This window comes from Littorina saxatilis, linkage group LG15 (assembly GCF_037325665.1).
Source record: "Littorina saxatilis isolate snail1 linkage group LG15, US_GU_Lsax_2.0, whole genome shotgun sequence".
NCBI classification, from domain to species: domain Eukaryota; kingdom Metazoa; phylum Mollusca; class Gastropoda; order Littorinimorpha; family Littorinidae; genus Littorina; species Littorina saxatilis.
Window position 1 is genome coordinate 2502124 of NC_090259.1, and position 20341 is coordinate 2522464.

Consider the following 20341-nt stretch of genomic DNA (forward strand, 5'->3'; position numbering starts at 1 on the left):
GAACATTAAACCCATCGGTAACAGAACGCTTGGATCGTTAAAGGAACTTAAAACAACGGTAACGCAACGGTAGCGCTCTCACACACTGAGTTGTCATACCCACATTCCACACATCCGTTCTAGCTTCCGTTCCCAGCCGTCCTGGGGACGGCTGCCACTATGGTCAGACGCTGCTCAAAGATGCCAAAACGGCCGTTTGCGTAGCGTTCCATTGTTGCAGCCGTCCTTGGTCGGTACGGGAACGGGACCTAGAACGGTTGTGTGGAATGGGGGTATAAAAGCCTGGCCAGATCTGATTCAGTGTGGCGAACTATTTGGCGAGGCGGAGTGAGTGCATGGGCCTTTAAGGGCTACTTTCTTCAAACACACACTTCTTGTCTTGGAAGCAGTGTGTCGAGCAGTGTGTCAGCTTTCGAGCACAAATTGGTGAGCACATGTCATGGCCAGTACCTTAAATCGTTGTTGTAGCACGTTCATCCCAAGGTTGTTGTCTATTTTGATGTGTGCCCGACTGTATACACTTAATTAAAAAAACCTTCACTCATAAAGATTGTTAGGCGACGTAACGGCCTTATGATGTGTGTGTGTGTGTGTGTGTGTGTTTTTATATAATTTATGGGTTTACGTTAGTTAGGTTATTCCAGAGGCAGACGACAGAATGGTTTGGAGTTTGAAAACACACACTCAAGTACAGACGCACGCACGCACAAAACACACATGTACACACACACTGACACACACACACGAAGACAAGCCAATGAGGTCAGACTAAAATATTTCCTTGGTTTATTCTTGTAAAATCATTCAAGCCATCTATGTACAGATAATCAATAAATATGATGTAACATACGATAGAGGCCAGAGGTTGTCCGTGTAATTCACCTGTGTGTGCCATAACCCACTTGTACGCAGAAAAAACAAAACTTCAATCGACGCACGTGCAGAAACAAATTACGTCATCACTACGTCATTTCATTCTATGACGTCACTTACACCCACACGCAATCCCTCTACTCTTTATTTCCCAGTAGTTTCGCTCAATTCTCACTCATCCATCTTGATAGGGAAAATTCCAACTCTGGTAAAGTTTGTACAATTGAAAGGTATGTTTATGTACAATATAAAACATGCCCAGAGGAAAGGCCTGTCACCTCACAGACAAAAATGTGCAGGCATACCGTCATCCCATATTTACCCCAGATAACACATTCACAGAAGAAAAGCTTGTTGACGAAAAAAAACAACAACAAGTAAACAAAAGTTGGCATACACCAAACAACCCCCTCCACCCCACACATCCCTTTCTCGGAGTGACACCTCTGCAGAAGCACAGACAGACTAGCGAACATACAAACATGTAACGCTGCATAAGCCACAACAACACTTGGTAACACGTACTGACGATTTAAGGAAAACATTTTTCTTCTCCAAACTCTCGTTCATAATGGAAAGCTCTGATTTGCTTTCACACTCGATCCTGTCTGAAAAAATGTTCTTTCCTATTTCGTTGCAAGTCAGCAAAGATGTTGAACCTCTCGTTTCAGTTTCTTGATAGCAACACTTTCTTATTCATTGACACAAACGTCTGCTTCAGTCAACAAATTAAAAAATAGTTTTTTCTTCTAAATGTTCTAATGTTCTAAATGTCCTAATACAGAGCGATGAAATCCGAATCTTTCAAAAGAGCAGTTACTGGTGATGTCTATAAGATAAGTCGTCCTGTGCGAGATTTTCATGCCAACATCTACACAATAAAACTGTTTCTCTTGTAGTGCTTTGAATATACACACATAACTCTGAGCCATCTAGTCTAAACATTCTTCCTTGCTTCATGTGTAACACTCTAACACTCAACCGAGGCCGCATGTCATAAACTTCATCCAAGCATTCAGGTTTCCAACGACAGGGACTCTCTTCCAACTGTCCAACCCTGTGAAGCCTGTCAGGCCTCCCCAAAGTGCGCGTCCCTGCGTCCTATACGCACTAAAATCCGAAATCACGTACTAGAAATTCATAGAGGGGGTCCCGGGACGCACTACACCTATAAAGAGCGGGTCCTGGGACGCACTCAATTTCCGGTGTCGTGCGTCTCGTACGTACTCTGTTCAGACTGTAGTCGTCAGTTCAGTCTCATTGCAAGCGCAAATTATGCCAATTTCAAGCGGGAACGATATCGGAAAGGAGGCTGAACTATACGGTGCAAATGGGACCCTCTAAAACTCCCCTTAGGGGGTCCATGGTCCCTCTAAACATTCAAAGTGGGGGTCCCGTCACCCTCTAGGGCGGGCGTCCATGGGGAGCCCTGCATGTGTCAATCAAAGTGAGTTTAACTACTGTGAAACGCTAAAAGCTAAAACTGCCGACTACAACAGTTTTAACATGGGTAGGAGTAGAAGTGTAAAGAGAAACATGTATACAAGAATAACAATTATGCAGTAGCAGAGGCTAAAGTGATAACATTACTACCAGAAGACTGCAAAATAAAAGCAGGAATGGTGTGCTGTTTTGTAAATTGCTGCACCTTTTATTCCAAATTAAATAATATTATGTTCTGAGTACTTGGCTTTATGTGGAACAACTAAAAACTGAACATTTATTATGACAAGACAAGAAATAGAGTCAAGAAAGCAACATTTATTTCGGAAGGAAATAAAGAAACAATAAAAACAAAAGAACAGGAATGACTCCTAAGTTGTAAAATCAACTTGAAAATGCACATTTTGTCCATTTTGTCCATTGTAATTAAGCAGAAAATAGGTGTTCTGTTATCAGTATCCCCAAAAGGAACGACTACTTATTCACACATACAGAACAAAATAATTGAAGAAGAAAAAACACCCTCATCTGAAACAAAATATTTATGCAGTAGTCAAGAATTGTGAGGGTTCTTTCCCATTACAATAAAATATAACACCTGCAAACACCTTATCATCCAAGGAAAAAAATGTAGGCACTTAAAGATGATATGATTTTTGCAAGGTAGTTCATGACATGAACAACAAGTCAGGTCAGGTTAAAACTCCAGACAAGGGTACAGACAGACGCATGCATAGGCAAAGAAGCTTCTTCACTATCGCAACATTAAATTTGAAAGCTTATTCTTGTACCTTGCGGACAATACAATGCTTGGAAGCAACCCACCTTAAGCACACACACACACACACACGCACACACACACACACACACACACACACACACACACACACACACACACACACACACACACACACACCAAACCAAGTTCACTTTATCCCATATCATGCTTTCATGTTTCAACAGACATAGATGAAGTGCCAGATACAACAACAGCGGACAGAAAACAAACACAATGGGGATATTCAACAAACACAATGGGGATATTCAACAAACACAATGGGGATATTCAACAAGCAACCAAACCCACCACCCCAACAGAAATCACAGATTTGTGTCCGAGATATTTCAGAAGTGCATAACCAAACCTAAATTAAAAATAAATAAATATTAATAACATAATATAACAACAATGTTCTTTAATGACAGTCAATAACATATCTCTCATCAAAAACAAATCTTTTTAATAACAATCTCTTGTTCCATATCTGCATAACATACTTGTATTTCTATTATTGGTAATTAAGTCCCAAACTCACAAATAACAGCCAGAGTGAGAGAGGGGGGAAACAATTCTTGAACAAGAAGAGGACATTATAAATAATTGCCTTATATTGTGAAGAAAGTGACAAGACGAAGACCAAGACAGGGGTATTAATGTTCTACAGGCAGACACGTTTAGCCTCTGAATGACAGGTGGGGGTCATATGATAGTAGGGGAACAAAACAAGACAGGGGTATTAATGTTCTACAGGCAGACACGTTTAGCCTCTGAATGACAGGTGGGGGTCATATGATAGTCGGGGAACTTCTTCTTCTTCTTCTTCTGCGTTCGTGGGCTGAAACTCCCACGTACACTCGTGTTTTTTGCACGAATGGAATTTTACGTGTATGACCGAGTCGGGGAACAAAACAAGAAACAAAGAACAAAGAGCACCGGGGTACATGTATGGCAATAGAATCACACACTTTCAACAAACGTCACCTAAATGTATACTTGTCAAAATCTGACTTGCATAATTTTACTAAAAATATGACTGAAAACCTGTGTGCAATGGGACCCGCCCCCTTTAAGACCCCCCAATTTAAGACTTCCTCCATTTTAAGACCTTGCTTTTTCAGATTTGTTGTACACAAGCTCTGTATATTTGGAAGACTACCTCCTTTTTAAGACCTGATTTTTTGAGATTTTAGAAGGGAGGTTCCACCGTATTACAGACCCCCTGAGCTGGGCAGGGGAAGGCAAATCATCTTAAAATAAAATGTAATGGAATCTAAACTTCTCCTGTTTTCTTTACTGTGTAGTCTGAATGTGTCACTGTAGGCCTCTATCCTAAATTAATGTGTCAAGTCTAAATGTGTGTACTCTTTCATAAGTTACTATGTTGTCTTAATGTGTGTCACTGTAGGCCTCTATCCTAAATTAATGTGTCAAGTCTAAATGTGTGTACTCTTTCATAAATTACTATGTTGTCTGAATGTGTGTCACTGTAGGCCTCTATCCTAAATTAATGTGTCAAGTCTAAATGTGTGTACTCTTTCATAAATTACTATGTTGTCTGAATGTGTGTCACTGTAGGCCTCTATCCTAAATTAATGTGTCAAGTCTAAATGTGTGTACTCTTTCATAAATTACTATGTTGTCTGAATGTGTGTCACTGTAGGCCTCTATCCTAAATTAATGTGTCAAGTCTAAATGTGTGTACTCTTTCATAAATTACTATGTTGTCTGAATGTGTGTCACTGTAGGCCTCTATCCTAAATGAATGTGTCAAGTCTGAATGTGTGTCACTGTAGGCCTCCATCCTAAATGAATGTGTCAAGTCTGAATGTGTGTCACTGTAGGCCTCTATCCTAAATGAATGTGTCAAGTCTAAATGTGTGTCACTGTAGGCCTCTATCCTAAATGAATGTGTCAAGTCTAAATGTGTGTCACTGTAGGCCTCTATCCTAAATTAATGTGTCAAGTCTAAATGTGTGTATACTCTTTCATAAATTACTACAGTATGTTGTCTGAATGTGTGTACTCCAGCTTTACTCCTCAAACCTACCTTAACTTACTTGTGTTCTGGTTTCCAATTACCTGCATTCATCTTTCGTTATAACCATATTTTACCCACTAGGACTTCAGACTTTATTCTAAAGTAGCTAGCTCATTTTCAAGGTCCAAAATCATCACTGTGATCAAATCCCAAATCATTCTCACATTAGAAAATCTAAACGGCAGAAAGGCACAATAAGAGGGCAGGAACAACATAAAAGCAAAGTTTCAAGGCGCATTATGAAACAACCAACATAATTGGCTAATCACTAGAAAGCTGTTTGACTAGAACTTTACAGACGTTGTATTCTTGTTCATCTTCTCAATGGCTTGCAGGGGATATAATGGGTAACTTTTTTTTTTCATCATGGCCCATATAGGTTGATTATATTTACATAGGTTCATTATATCTACAACCAACCATGACAGAGTCGGACATTATTGGCTCAAACATAAACCATAAGATCATACAGCAGACAATTCCACTGGCCACAGTCAGTCAGGAACAAACAAACACACACACACACACACACACACACACACACACACACACACACACACACACACACACACACACACACACACACACACACACACACACACACAGTCAATCATGTAAAGATGATATTGGGAAATAACTGTTTGGGTTTAAATTGGCTTTGGAAGAGTTGCATACCTTGAAGATGAGGCAAGCTGAGCTATAAATAGAATAACTCAGTGAAACAATCAATGAGGGAACGCATGCAATTGGCGTCACACTAGATGATGAACCGGGATGTTCATGATTTAAAAAGAATAGGCATCGATATCCAGCTGACACAGCAAAAGGCAAACAAATAATAATACATTTTTGTTTCCGCTGGTAAGGTCGCTGGTAAGGTCAAAATAAATAGGGTCAGTGGGTTGGTTCCTTGTCTACTTTTTTATTTTATTGAAGTTTGTTTTTCTTTTACACAGGCATATATGTGGTTTTCCATTGGCAAGAAATCGCAGGAACTGTGTCCCACCGCCCTGATATGACCCTTCGTGGTCGGCTGGGCGTTAAGCAAACAAACAAACAAACAAACAAACAAACTGTGTCCCGTGGATGTCAGAAAAGACTTTAGAACTTTCCTTGCCAATTCTGCAAAATCGAATTTTATCCTCTTTAATTAAAATAAGTTTTATGAAGGGTTACAAAAAAAGAGTTCTAGGGTCGGGAGGAAAAGATAGGGTCAGCTGGGAACCCGAAACAAGGAACTTTCTTTTTGAGGCCTGAATAGTCGTTTTCTGTCAAAACCATGGAGATACAAACCGTGGTGCACAGGGCGTGTCTCAACTGCTTTTCCCCGACTGATCTATATATAGCTCAGCTTGCCTCACCCTCAAGGAATGCAACCCTTTCACAGTTCAAACAGACACCAAACAGAGTTATTTCCCATTAATGAACATCCTGAAGTATGATTTTGCATTGTACAGGAACAATTACTGGCTTCAAAACCCAAAATGGTCACGTGGTGTACAAGTGTTTCTACTGGAAGAACATTTCAGACCATTCTTATCATTATAACAAATATGCACCTAAAATATGCAGGAAAATGGTCTGAATGTGTACACAATGAGGGCATTGTCTGAACCAGTATGCCTTGAGAAAGTAAACAATAATATGGTTCAAATCATGATTTCTTTCAAGTAACATATGATATTCAAATTATGGAACATGAAGCATTTTATTGTACAAAACGTGTATCCATTTAAAGACAAAAAGCCAGATCGACTAACCAGCTTAAAAGACAACTCTTCATGACAAATTGTAATTGTTTAAAAAAAATTATGCGCTTTTCTGCTGATGAGTGACGGCCTAATAACCCAACCCACTAGCTGCTTTAAAGGCAATGATTTTAAATATTCTTTGCAAGGAAATTCCTTTAAATTATGCCCCTTAACTGCAACAATTACTTGAATAATTATGCTGATCTGTATAAATTGCAACTTTTTTGCAACTATATTTGCTCTGGAAAAACAGTCGCAGTCTGTATGTATAAATATTTATCATTTAAATTATGCACCATGAAGAAACACTCGTGCAGTTAAACTGTTCTCTCTGACAAAGAGGCAGAGCAAAGTAAGTCAATTATTCTGTGAAGATGTTGATCAAATCCAGTAAATCATGCATGTAAAACGCTGATTTGTTAAAGAATTAATTACCTTGACATTGAATTGCTGTATATCCCTTTAAACGCTCAGAATGACAGGTTTAATCACTGAACTCAGTTCTCAAATTACCCCTCGACAAACTTTCAATGAACTTTATCCAAAAATATTTTCTTCTAAACATTTGATCAAAAAGAAGTCCACGAAGGCATTTTTGTGGCAAAAGCCCCAGTTTTCCCAGTAATTAAGGCAAATCGAACAAGGCACAATGATGAGGTTAAAAAAAACACAAGAAAATAAAAATTAAAAAAACATGGAAACAGTCAGCAGTACAGGCATGAACGAACAGATTATGATGTCAAACCTGTGGAGGTGAAATAAGGGTGTTTGTTGTGTTTGTTCATGGCACTTCAAAAACCCTGCCCTTTTTTGTTTTTCTCATGTTTTTTTTCAATTTCAGCACACACATTCACACGCTACTACCACAGGGAATTAAGGCCCAGGTCAGATAATGATACACAGTGTTTCCTATGTACAACTCAACAGTTCACTGTGCACACTGATTTCACAAAACTATTCAGATTTGTTTGTGGACTCTTCACACTTCAATCAGCGTTCTTTGCTTACAGCAATTCAGGTCGTACGTCTGAAATTGAACCACACACCAAAGAATCAGTTCCTCTGTCTGAAAGTGTTTGCCTTTGTTTTTCACACACAGCCTGTTGTTGTTATTTCAGCAGCCTGTTAAATAACAACACACTAACCAACAGTTAGGTCTACAAATGCTCAAATGACTCACTCCTGCTTAGTAAATGCACATAAACTTGCTGGCTGAAGCACCTTCCGTTCAGTTTTCTTTTTCCCGTTGAATGTTTATTGCTGTCTTTCAACGCTGTAACTTTTCCCAAGACGAACATCCTTTAAATGCATTTCTCTTAGCATGCTGCCGACACTTTCCACCTTTCTGTTCAGCACAGTGTAACCTGTCCTCGCAACCAACTCTTGACAGCAACAGCCCGTCCACAAGGACCACTCTCAACAATCCAAGGTGAGTTTTTCTTCTATTGTGAATAATTCGTCTTTCCATAGGGACCACCTGTCTATAATGGCCACCTGTCCATAGAGACCACCTGTCTATAGTGGCCACCTGTCCATAGAGACCACCTGTCTATAGTGGCCACCTGTCCATAGAGACCACCTGTCTATAGTGGTAACCTGTCTATAGTGGCCACCTGTCTATAGTGGCCACTTCTGGTTGGTCCCTTGGGTGGTGGTTATAGACAGGTTGCACTGTATTCGCGAAACCTCACGTATAGGTACACCACTGTACGCCCAAAAAGTCTGTCTGGTTCACACAATGTTTTCTTCTCTATATTTCAACACCAAACATACTCTTGTAAGCAATAAGCGAGTTTCATCTTCGCACTGAGTAAATCTCAAAGTGTTCACTTTTTTTCTTCAGAATGCGATGTCATTTCCCCGGGGCTAAATCTGGAGACAGCCGAGGAAGCTCCGTTTTGATCTGTGGCATTAACAAGACGCAGGTTCACTCCTCTGATAAGTGAATCCACTTCAACACCAAGGTAGTTCACTCTCATGTTTCAAAGTTCCTGAGGCAACATTTAGATACATGAAAAGTTTTCAAACACGAGTTTTCTCCCCTTAGTCAAGAATTAACAAGCTTTCGTTTGGCGATGGTGATTTCACCAACTTTAAATTCTACTCGTAAAAAATAATCAGCAACCACTCTGTAAAAATAGGGTGAGGCACTTGAAAAGCACTTGAGGGGTATTTTTCAACACACTGCCAGCAGTAGATATTGTCTTTGTGTTGTTTTTAGTAATTTTACACACAAACAAAAAATTAACCAAACCTGATTAAAAAAAAATCATTAACAGCAGTTGCTCTTTCACTTCATCTTGTTAGTAACAGAATCAAAATAAAAAGATCAGTTCAATAACTTCAACATTTCTGCATTGTACAGAAATTATTTTTACTGACCATGCTTTTGGCAAAATGCAAATGATACATACAGCACTGCTGTTGTAAAAGTTTGCATTAAATGTACAAGTTTTCATCCTTCAAAATGAATGAAACACTTGAAAATCTTTATAGGTACAAATTTAAATGAAAGAAAAATGTACAGCACTGCTGCTGTATATAAGATGCATTAAGTTTGCGATGCACGTGAAAATCTGTCTGAGGAAAAAATAAAATAAAATAAAATCTACAGTTGCTGGTACCGTAGAGAAGACGTACGTTTGAAGCAGTTTGTGTTGTACTTCTTATTGCTGATACTGTAGAGAAGACGTACGTTTGAAGCAGTTTGCGTTGTACTTCTTAAACGTTAGTAAAAGCACTTAAAAACATAAGGTGGAAAGACGCACCCAGTACATGCTTCCAAAATGTTAATGAACAGAAGCGCTTAAAATTACAAGTTGGAAAGTACTGGTAGTAAAAAATAAAATGAGAAGTCGTGCACATGGCTTATTTTAGCTCTATGAAGCAGGTTGTACTGGTACATAGTGGTACTGGTAAAAACTGGCAGCAGTGATACTAGTTTATACATGCAGTCAAGGCAGTTTCATCACATTCCTGCAGAAGTTTGCAATCGTGGAGCTGGAAGCATTCATGCTTATGTTTGTTTATTTTTTTGTGCTGTGTAAGTCAACTGTCATCTCCTGTATTTGCTTCCGTTCATTAGAAGCATCTCGTTTCTCATGGAGTCTCAATATTCCGACAGAAGTCTGCAATCATGAAGCTTGAAGCATACTGTTTGTACATTCTCTTGCTATTAATTCTCTTGGCTGGGGCGTTAAGAATACAATGTTGTTTGTATATATTCTCTGTCTATATATACTCTCTTGGCTGGGCCACTAAGCATACAATGTTGTTTGTATATTCTCTGTCTATATACTCTCTTGGCTGGGGCACTAAGCATACAATGTTGTTTGTCTATTCTCTTGCTATTTATTTTCTGGCTGGGGGATTAAGAGTAAGACTCCTGCGATCTCTGGCTGCACGGACAGCATTTGCCTCCATACGATAGAAGCCACGAGTCTCTGTAGGTCTGCTGCACGGACAGCATTTGCCTCCATACGATAGAAGCCACAAGTCTCTGTAGGTCTGCTGCACGGACAGCATTTGCCTCCATACGATAGAAGCCACGAGTCTCTGTAGGTCTGCTGCATGGACAGCATTTGCCTCCATACGATAGAAGCCACGAGTCTCTGTAGGTCAGCTGCACGGACAGCATTTGCCTCCATACGATAGAAGCCACAAGTCTCTGTAGGTCAGCTGCACGGACAGCATTTGCCTCCATACGATAGAAGCCACGAGTCTCTGTAGGTCTGCTGCATGGACAGCATTTGCCTCCATACGATAGAAGCCACGAGTCTCTGTAGGTCTGCTGCACAGACAGCATTTGCCTCCATACGATAGAAGCCACGAGTCTCTGTAGGTCTGCTGCACGGACAGCATTTGCCTCCATACGATAGAAGCCACAAGTCTCTGTAGGTCTGCTGCACGGACAGCATTTGCCTCCATACGATAGAAGCCACGAGTCTCTGTAGGTCTGCTGCACCTACAGGGAGAACAAAATCCTATCTCTTTGTGATTTGTTAATCAGATTCCTGTGTTTCTTATACATGATCTCTTCAAGCTGCGCATGGGCTGGTATGTGGGCTCAATAGATTTATATCTGTTCTGTGGTGTCTGCGACACACTGACCTAGTGTAGCCCTGTGGTCTCACACTGTCAAAGCCTTGGTGCCCTGGGCACTAAATTTGAGGCTTTAACTCGCAAGCTCATTCCTACCTGCCTCTGATACTGAAGAACAGTGCAGTGTAAGGCACGACGTGTGAATATGTTGCAGTTTTACATCCTGTGCCAGGTACAGATCAAGAAACATGTACTCCAGTGCTGCAAAGCTTTCCAATGCCAGCCAGTGTGAGTAGGTTGCAGTTTCACATCCAATGCCAAGGTACAAAGAAACAGGCAACCCAAGCTGGCTACAAGCACATGGCAGAGCCTTCCAATGCCAGCCAGTGTGTATAAGTTGCAGTATTTCACATCAAACACCAGGTGCAGAGAAATGTGTACTCCCCAGCGACTACATGCACTTGGCAGAGAATCCCAATGCCAGCCAGTGTGAATAAGTTGTAGAGTTTGACGTCCAGTGCCACGGTACAGAGAAACAGGCAACCCCAGCAGGCTGAATGCACATCACAATGTCTCCTGCAAGTGTACCACCACCGACAGAAATCACTTCATTACTCTTGCGTACGTTTATGACACACGCCCCTGAAGACATTTTCCTTTCAAGTTTGAGTGCACACCTCCCCCCTCCAGGTAAGCGAGAACAGTGTCAAATGATAAGATGGGTGATTATTCAGATCACTGCCTAAGGCATTCTTTTCCTTCAGAGCTAAATGCATAGATCTGCATCACGCCATGAGGACTGCATGGCCTGAAAATAATCACGGGTGCTGGGGAACTCTTGACTGTTGAAGCCAGCAACAGATGTTACGGTGAGCTGGTGCAGGGTGCAACACTGAACAGTGCCGATCACTGAACACCCGCACACACACCCGATATTCATGTCAACAAATTCTTTGTGTCAAGCCGGTCTGTTTTCGTTTTTTGTGTCGCTCCGTATCACCAGGCTGGTTTCCATGCCGATGCAGAGGTATCATAGTGGACTGCTAGATTCTTGCGTCTCTCAATTGCAGCCAGAGATTTCACTGCCCGTTCCACTGGCTTTGAGACCATCCAGTTGCTGGGAATATTTGTGCAGTCTGGCCTGGTCTGGGGAGTATAGTGCACCCCCTAGCTGTAAGTGCTGGTTGATCAGGTGCCAGCTCTTTCAGGAGTGGTAGATGACGTGTTAAATCCAGGTTCGTTACTAAGGACGCTTCAGAAGTACTCTGTGTAAATGTTGGGATCAACGTATCGGGGCCGAGGAATCTGGAACTTGCCTTCTCCGCTTCGAAGATTTTGCAGGCTGTAACATTTTGAAAAGAAAATTAAAAATAACTGTGGCGAAAACCCAGTCACTGCTTCTGACAAAAGTAAAAACAAATACTTTTTTTGTTTTTGTACATGTTTTTCTTCTTTTTAAATACATGTACAACAACACAACAACAGCACCACTAACCTAAGAAAAACAAGCACTCAAAAATCATACATTCACATACAATTACTAATGTCTGACAAAGGAACAGGAGCAAAAAGCTGCAAACACTCAATACATACATTTTAGAGTAACACTCGGAATATGAAACTGGTCCCGATCAGTGAAGCAAAGAAAATCCAAAATGTTCTTATTAATGTTGTATGCTTTAGAAAAATAAACATTCTTTTCAAAAATATACTTTCCCTCACTATCTTCTTTGAATGATTATTACTGTCACATGTATTGGATTCCCCTTTTTTACACTATTTAAATATTATTATTGAATTCACATTTCTCTGCCATTTCGTTAAAGGGAGAGAAGTAAAGTGCAAAAAACCCAACATTTTCTCAAACTAAGTTACATACCTTGTCACGAAGAGAGGATTTTCAAAGACAGGGTTGGGGGTCTCCGAATAACGGAACAAGGTCTGTAGCCCGATGCCTTGCTCTGCCTCAGACCTGCAACAAGAAATAACCAGTTTGTAATTGGTACAAAGACAAAGGAGGGAAAACCGTTAACAGTTGGAGACCCAAAGTGTTTCCCACCAACCGTTAACAGTTGGAGACCCAAAGTGTTTCCCACCAACCGTTAACAGTTGGAGACCCAAAGTGTTTCCCACCAACCGTTAACAGTTGGAGACCCAAAGTGTTTCCCACCAACCGTTAACAGTTCGAGACCCAAAGTGTTTCCCACCAACCGTTAACAGTTCGAGACCCAAAGTGTTTCCCACCAACCGTTAACAGTTCGAGACCCAAAGTGTTTCCCACCAACCGTTAACAGTTGGAGACCCAAAATGTTTCCCACCAACCACAGAACAACAAAACATTACTGCTACATGTTACATTACATTGCTCTTTCCTGCGTACTTATTACACAACAGCATCAAAATTCAACAACAACAACAAAAATACCTTACTCTGTGTCAGCGCTCTTCTTGGGAACATTTCTTTTGGCTACTAATCAACATCATCTCACAAACACAAAATTCAATTAAAAAATAATTTAAACAAAATATCTTACTCTGTGTATGTACTCTTTCCTGGAAACATTTCTCCTCAGTACTAAATTTAATCATACAAACACAAAATTACATAATAATAAAATAAACAAAAATCTTACTCTGTGGCAACGTTCTTCTTGGGGAAATTTCTTCTCAGTACTAAATATCATCACATAAACACAAAATTCCATAAAAACACAACAAATCAATATGTCACTCTGTGGCAACGCTCTTCTTTGGGAGTACTAAATATAATCACACAAACAGAAACACAAAATACAATTAAAAAAAAAATTCTTACTATGTGTTAGTGCTCTTCTTGGGAAAATTTCTCCTCATCACACAAACACAAATTTCCATTTAACAAAAAAATCTTACTCTGTGTCAGCATTCTTCTTGGGGACGTACTTCTTCCGACATTTGATGACGATGCAACGGATGAGAAAAATGGTGATGATGACAAAGACGAAGCCACCGACTGCTCCGCCGATACTCCAGTACAGGAAATCCCATTTCTCCATCCCAAGAACTGAACAAAGAGAAGATTTTAACGTTAGCATAATCAGCCACCTTTGTAAAAAGTTTGCAAAGAGAATTGTCAGAGAAAATAAAAGTAATTACACTTGTAAAACTGTTAAGTTTTTCTTAAGCATAACCAAGACATGATAGTTTCTGCAACTTTTCTAATTAATTTGTCAAAAAGCTCCACATTCATTCATGTGCAAACCATTTTTCCAGTCTATGAATCCTAAATTTTAAATTTCTAAACAGTCATAATTAAAGTGTGTCTGCGATCCTCATGGAATGCTGGCAGATAACATTTATATTTATAAACAGTCATAAGTTGACGAGTCTCTGATCTGAGGCTGAAGTCTGACAAAAATTCTTCCCTGAATCACAAACTATAAATCTAAAGACAAGTTAAGAACACATTTGAGTACCAACAGATGCAAACAGATTGACTACAGTTGAAAAACACTGAAAGATGACTTAATATCCATCATGACAATACATCATGTGCTGACTTGTCATTACCATTCTGAACAAGTCAGCGACAGGCTGACAAAATATTGATGAGGAATTTACCAAAAACAGTGTGTGTGTGTGTGTGTGTGTGTGTGTGTGTGTGTGTGTGTGTGTGTGTGTGTGTGTGTGTGTGTGTGTGTGTGAGTGGGTACGTGCATGCTTGTGTGTGTGTGTGTGTGTGTGTGTGTGTGTGTGTGTGTGTGTGTGTGTGTGTGTGTGTGTGTGTGTGTGTGTGTGTGTGTGTGTGTGTGTGTGTGTGTGTGTGTGTGTGTGTGTGTGTGTGTGTGTGTGTGTGTGTGAGTGTGCATGCAATTAACCCTGTAATACTTACACTCGGCACAGTCAGGCGTGGTGCTGTTCCATTTCCCTGACTGGAGACAAACGAGCGTTGTGCTGCCATTCATGACCTTGTAGCCCTCGTCGCAAGCGAAGCTGACTTTCTGACCCACTGCTTGACCCTCCAGCGTTCTGTTGCCGTTGGCGATTTGTTGTACATAAGGACATCGTACCACTGGAGAAAAAAACAAGTCGCGTAAGATGAAATTACTACATTTAGTCAAGCTGTGGAACTCACAGAATGAAACTGAACGCACTGTATTTTTTCACAATGACCGTAGTCCGCCGCTTGTGCAAAAGGCAGTGAAATTAACGAGCCTGTTTAGGTCGGTAGTGGTTGCGCTGTGCTGCATAGCACGCTTTTCTGTACCTCTCTTCGTTTTAACTTTCTGAGCGTGTTTTTAATCCAAACATATCATATCTATATGTTTTTGGAATCAGGAACCGACAAGGAATAAAGTGAAATTGTTTTTAAATCGATTTTGGAAATTTTATTTTAATCATAATTTTTATATTTTTAATTTTCAGAGCTTGTTTTTAATCCAAACATAACATATTTATATGTTTTTGAAATCAGAAAATGATGAAGAATAAGATGAACGTAATTTTGGATCATTTTATAAAAAAATTATTTTAATTACAATTTTCAGATTTTTAATGACCAAAGTCATTAATTAATTTTTAAGCCACCAAGCTGAAATGCAATACCAAGGTCCGGCCTTCGTCGAAGATAGCTTGGTCAAAATTTTAATCAATTTGATTGAAAAATGAGGGTGTGACAGTGCCGCCTCAACTTTTACAAAAAGCCGGATATGACGTCATCAAAGACATTTATCGAAAAAATGAAAAAAAACATCTGGGGATATCACACCCAGGAACTGACATGTAAAATTTCATAAAGATCGGTCCAGTAGTTTGGTCTGAATCGCTCTACACAAACACACACACACACACACACACACACACACACACACACACACACACACACACATACATGCACACACACACACACACACACACACACACACACACACACACACACACACCACGACCCTCGTCTCGATTCCCCCTCTATGTTAAAACATTTAGTCAAAACTTGACTAAATGTAAAAACGGGGAAAAAAATGCAGACTGAACAACTGTGTTTGTTTGATAAAGTCAGTTGAAAGTTTCTACCTTAAATCATTCTTCATTTGTCTGAGATAAATCATTCTTCATTTGTCTGGGATAAATCATTCTTCATTTGTCTGGGATAAATCATTCTTCATTTGTCTGCGATAACTTATCTATTGAGAAATAAAACGATCTTTTATGGAAGCAACATGATTTGCAAATCGTATCTCCTACCAAAAATAATTTATATGTATTTTTTTATGAATCAATCTTCCATGGGATTCTAAGCATAATTAAAGTCTTTAACTTGACCATTAATCCAGCTTAATTATGATCCATCTGTGGTCAAACTTGAAAGGCTCTTCACGGTCATCAACAACCAATCTTGGTCAAAGTTGAAAGGCTCTTCACGGTCATCAACAACCATGATCCATCAGTGGTCAAAGTTGAAAGGCTCTTCACGGTCATCAACAACCATGATCCATCAGTGGTCAAAGTTGAAAGGCTCTTCACGGTCATCAACAACCATGATCCATCAGTGGTCAAAGTTGAAAGGCTCTTCACGGTCATCAACAACCATGATCCATCAGTGGTCAAAGTTGAAAGGCTCTTCACGGTCATCAACAACCATGATCCATCAGTGGTCAAAGTTGAAAGGCTCTTCACGGTCATCAACAACCATGATCCATCAGTGGTCAAAGTTGAAAGGCTCTTCACGGTCATCAACAACCATGATCCATCAGTGGTCAAAGTTGAAAGGCTCTTCACGGTCATCAACAACCATGATCCATCAGTGGTCAAAGTTGAAAGGCTCTTCACGGTCATCAACAACCAATCTTACAGCTTCATTGTGTGCCGCTCAACAGTTATGTCCCTTTGACCCTTAGCAATATCACTTCTAATCACGATGCACTCACTTCAATACATCTTTTTCTCTCTTAGTTTCTTCTTTACCAAGGCACTTCAAAACATCTTTTTCTCCCTTAGTTTCTTTTCTTTACCTCGTCATTTAAAGTCGGTTCAACAACGTCACGCAGTCAGAATGTGTATACACATGACAAGTTCATACACTGTGAGAACTAGATCCTTACCTGGTGCAACATCTTTAACGACACTCTCGAAACGGTCGTTGAACTTTCTTGTGGAAGCTCCTATGGATTCCTTGCCGGTCAGTTGGAAGTCGAAGATACACTGAAGGTTCCCCTGACACAGTTCAACTGTGCCGTTCCTGGAACAATTATATAAGAATACCATCAAAGAAGGAAGAAAATATATCCTTTCAGACAATTTTATATCTTTGTTGGTGTGTGAATAAATTGTTGACACAGTCTCCTGTAAGTGTAGCTGCTTACAAAACAGCATCAGCAACAAGACTTCCTAAAATCAAAATCTGATCATTTCTGCGGCAAAGACACAAATTTACCAAGAACTGATATCAAACTTGGGGTGTCAATTGTAAAATGTGTTGCAAATTACTGCCACTCACACAAAGAACACAGACAACCAAATCTGATGTTCGTGTGTTCATTGTAAAAAGTCATGAATTAGTGCCACCACTTAGTTACACACAAGAACATCAACTCAGACAACCAAAATTAGTTTGAATAAATCTGATAATATTCATCACAGTGAACAAAAAAATATGCCAGGAATTTTAAACTAATTTGTTCAGTCATAACTGAGATTGCAAACAAACTGAAAAACCAAAACGTTACCTGAGTTGTTCATCCGTGAGGCTGTCAAAAAAGATTGGAACATAGTCAACCACTGGAGCACTCTCTGGTGTCGCGTCTTGGAACGCTGTCTGATGGTACAGCAGTGTTTCGTTCGCTGGCAACATCCCTGAAACACACACAAGGAAAACTCAGAATACAACAGCAATTAACACACTAAATCCATCATATCTCTGTGCCTTTGAAAGTAAAACACAACAACATTAACAACACTGTGTTAGCAACAACCACAACAACCACAACAACAACAACCACAACCACAACCACAACAACCACAACAACAACCTCAACAACCACAACAACCACAACAACAACAACCACAACAACAACCACAACAACAACAACAACAACAACAACCACAACAACAACAACATTCCAGCAGGTATGGTCACAAACACAAGTAATGATTAGAGCACTTTTATTATTTCTCATTGAGAAAATACTCATTCAGATAAATATTAATTGTGTTTGTTTTTGTTCATTAAATCTAAGCTTAAGAGTTACTGGTCACAGTTATACACAAACACCCCACAAAAGGAAGAAACAAGAAAATAAATGTAAATCAGAAAGAAAGAAGAGACAGACAGAAAGAAAGGAAAATCAACACTTGACTAAATGTAAAAAGAGAAAAAAATGAAAAAGAAAGAAGGAAACAAGAAAGAAAAAGAACAAAAAGAATGAAAGACAGACATTTTTAAGACAGACAGATAAAAAAAGAAAAAACCCCAGAAACAAAGACAGAAACAAAGACAGAAACAAAGACGGAAACAAAGACGGAAACAAAGACGGAAACAAAGACAGAAACAAAGACAGAAAAAAACCCAGAAACAAAGACAGAAACAAAGACGGAAACAAAGACAGAAACAAAGACAGAAACAAAGACAGAAACAAAGACAGAAACAAAGACAGAAACAAAGACGGAAACAAAGAAGGAAACAAAGACGGAAACAAAGACGGAAACAAAGACAGAAACAAAGACAGAAACAAAGACGGAAACAAAGACGGAAACAAAGACGGAAACAAAGACAGAAACAAAGACGGAAACAAAGACAGAAACAAAGACAGGAACAAAGACGGAAACAAAGACGGAAACAAAGACGGAAACAAAGACAGAAACAAAGACGGAAACAAAGACAGAAACAAAGACAGGAACAAAGACGGAAACAAAGACAGAAACAAAGACAGAAACAAAGACGGAAACAAAGACAGAAACAAAGACAGGAACAAAGACGGAAACAAAGACGGAAACAAAGACAGAAACAAAGACTGAAACAAAGACAGAAACAAAGACGGAAACAAAGACGGAAACAAAGACGGAAACAAAGACGGAAACAAAGACAGAAACAAAGACAGAAACAAAGACAGAAACAAAGACAGAAACAAAGACGGAAACAAAGACGGAAACAAAGACGGAAACAAAGACGGAAACAAAGACGGAAACAAAGACAGAAACAAAGACAGAAACAAAGACAGAAACAAAGACAGAAACAAAGACAGAAACAAAGACAGAAACAAAGACAGAAACAAAGACGGAAACAAAGACAGAAACAAAGACAGAAACAAAGACGGAAACAAAGACAGAAACAAAGACGGAAACAAAGACAGAAACAAAGACAGAAACAAAGACAGAAACAAAGACAGAAACAAAGACGGAAACAAAGACTGAAACAAAGACGGAAACAAAGACGGAAACAAAGACGGAAACAAAGACGGAAAGAAAGACGGAAAGAAAGACAGAAACAAAGACGGAAACAAAGACGGAAACAAAGACGGAAAGAAAGACGGAAACAAAGACGGAAACAAAGACGGAAACAAAGACGGAAACAAAGACGGAAACAAAGACAGAAAGAAAGACAGAAAGAAAGACGGAAACAAAGACAGAAACAAAGACAGAAACAAAGACAGAAACAAAGACGGAAACAAAGACGGAAACAAAGACGGAAACAAAGACAGAAAGAAAGACAGAAAGAAAGACGGAAACAAAGACGGAAACAAAGACGGAAACAAAGACGGAAACAAAGACGGAAACAAAGACGGAAACAAAGACGGAAACAAAGACGGAAACAAAGACGGAAACAAAGACAGAAACAAAGACAGAAACAAAGACGGAAACAAAGACAGAAACAAAGACGGAAACAAAGACAGAAACAAAGACGGAAACAAAGACAGAAACAAAGACAGAAACAAAGACGGAAACAAAGACGGAAACAAAGACAGAAACAAAGACGGAAACAAAGACGGAAACAAAGACGGAAACAAAGACGGAAACAAAGACGGAAACAAAGACAGAAACAAAGACGGAAACAAAGACGGAAACAAAGACGGAAACAAAGACGGAAACAAAGACGGAAACAAAGACAGAAACAAAGACAGAAACAAAGACAGAAACAAAGACAGAAACAAAGACAGAAACAAAGACGGAAACAAAGACAGAAACAAAGACAGAAACAAAGACGGAAACAAAGACAGAAACAAAGACAGAAACAAAGACAGAAACAAAGACGGAAACAAAGACAGAAAGAAAGACGGAAACAAAGACAGAAACAAAGACGGAAACAAAGACAGAAAGAAAGACGGAAACAAAGACAGAAACAAAGACGGAAACAAAGACGGAAAGAAAGACGGAAAGAAAGACGGAAACAAAGACGGAAACAAAGACGGAAAGAAAGACGGAAAGAAAGACGGAAACAAA

At 39.5% G+C, this 20341-nt stretch overlaps 1 protein-coding gene across 1 annotated transcript in view; it reads right to left on the minus strand.

Annotated features, from left to right (window-relative positions):
- Positions 1-758: 758 nt before the first annotated feature.
- Positions 759-20341, minus strand: part of LOC138948200 (sushi domain-containing protein 2-like) — a 164653-nt gene continuing 145070 nt past the window's right edge. Inside the window, exons 14-19 of the mRNA XM_070319701.1 lie at positions 17632-17758; positions 17008-17144; positions 14799-14978; positions 13820-13970; positions 12807-12899; positions 759-12269 (exon numbers count right to left, since the gene is read on the minus strand). Coding sequence (XP_070175802.1) covers positions 12182-12269; positions 12807-12899; positions 13820-13970; positions 14799-14978; positions 17008-17144; positions 17632-17758 — 776 coding nt within the window. The 3' untranslated portion in view covers positions 759-12181. The remainder of the gene's footprint in view (positions 12270-12806; positions 12900-13819; positions 13971-14798; positions 14979-17007; positions 17145-17631; positions 17759-20341) is intronic.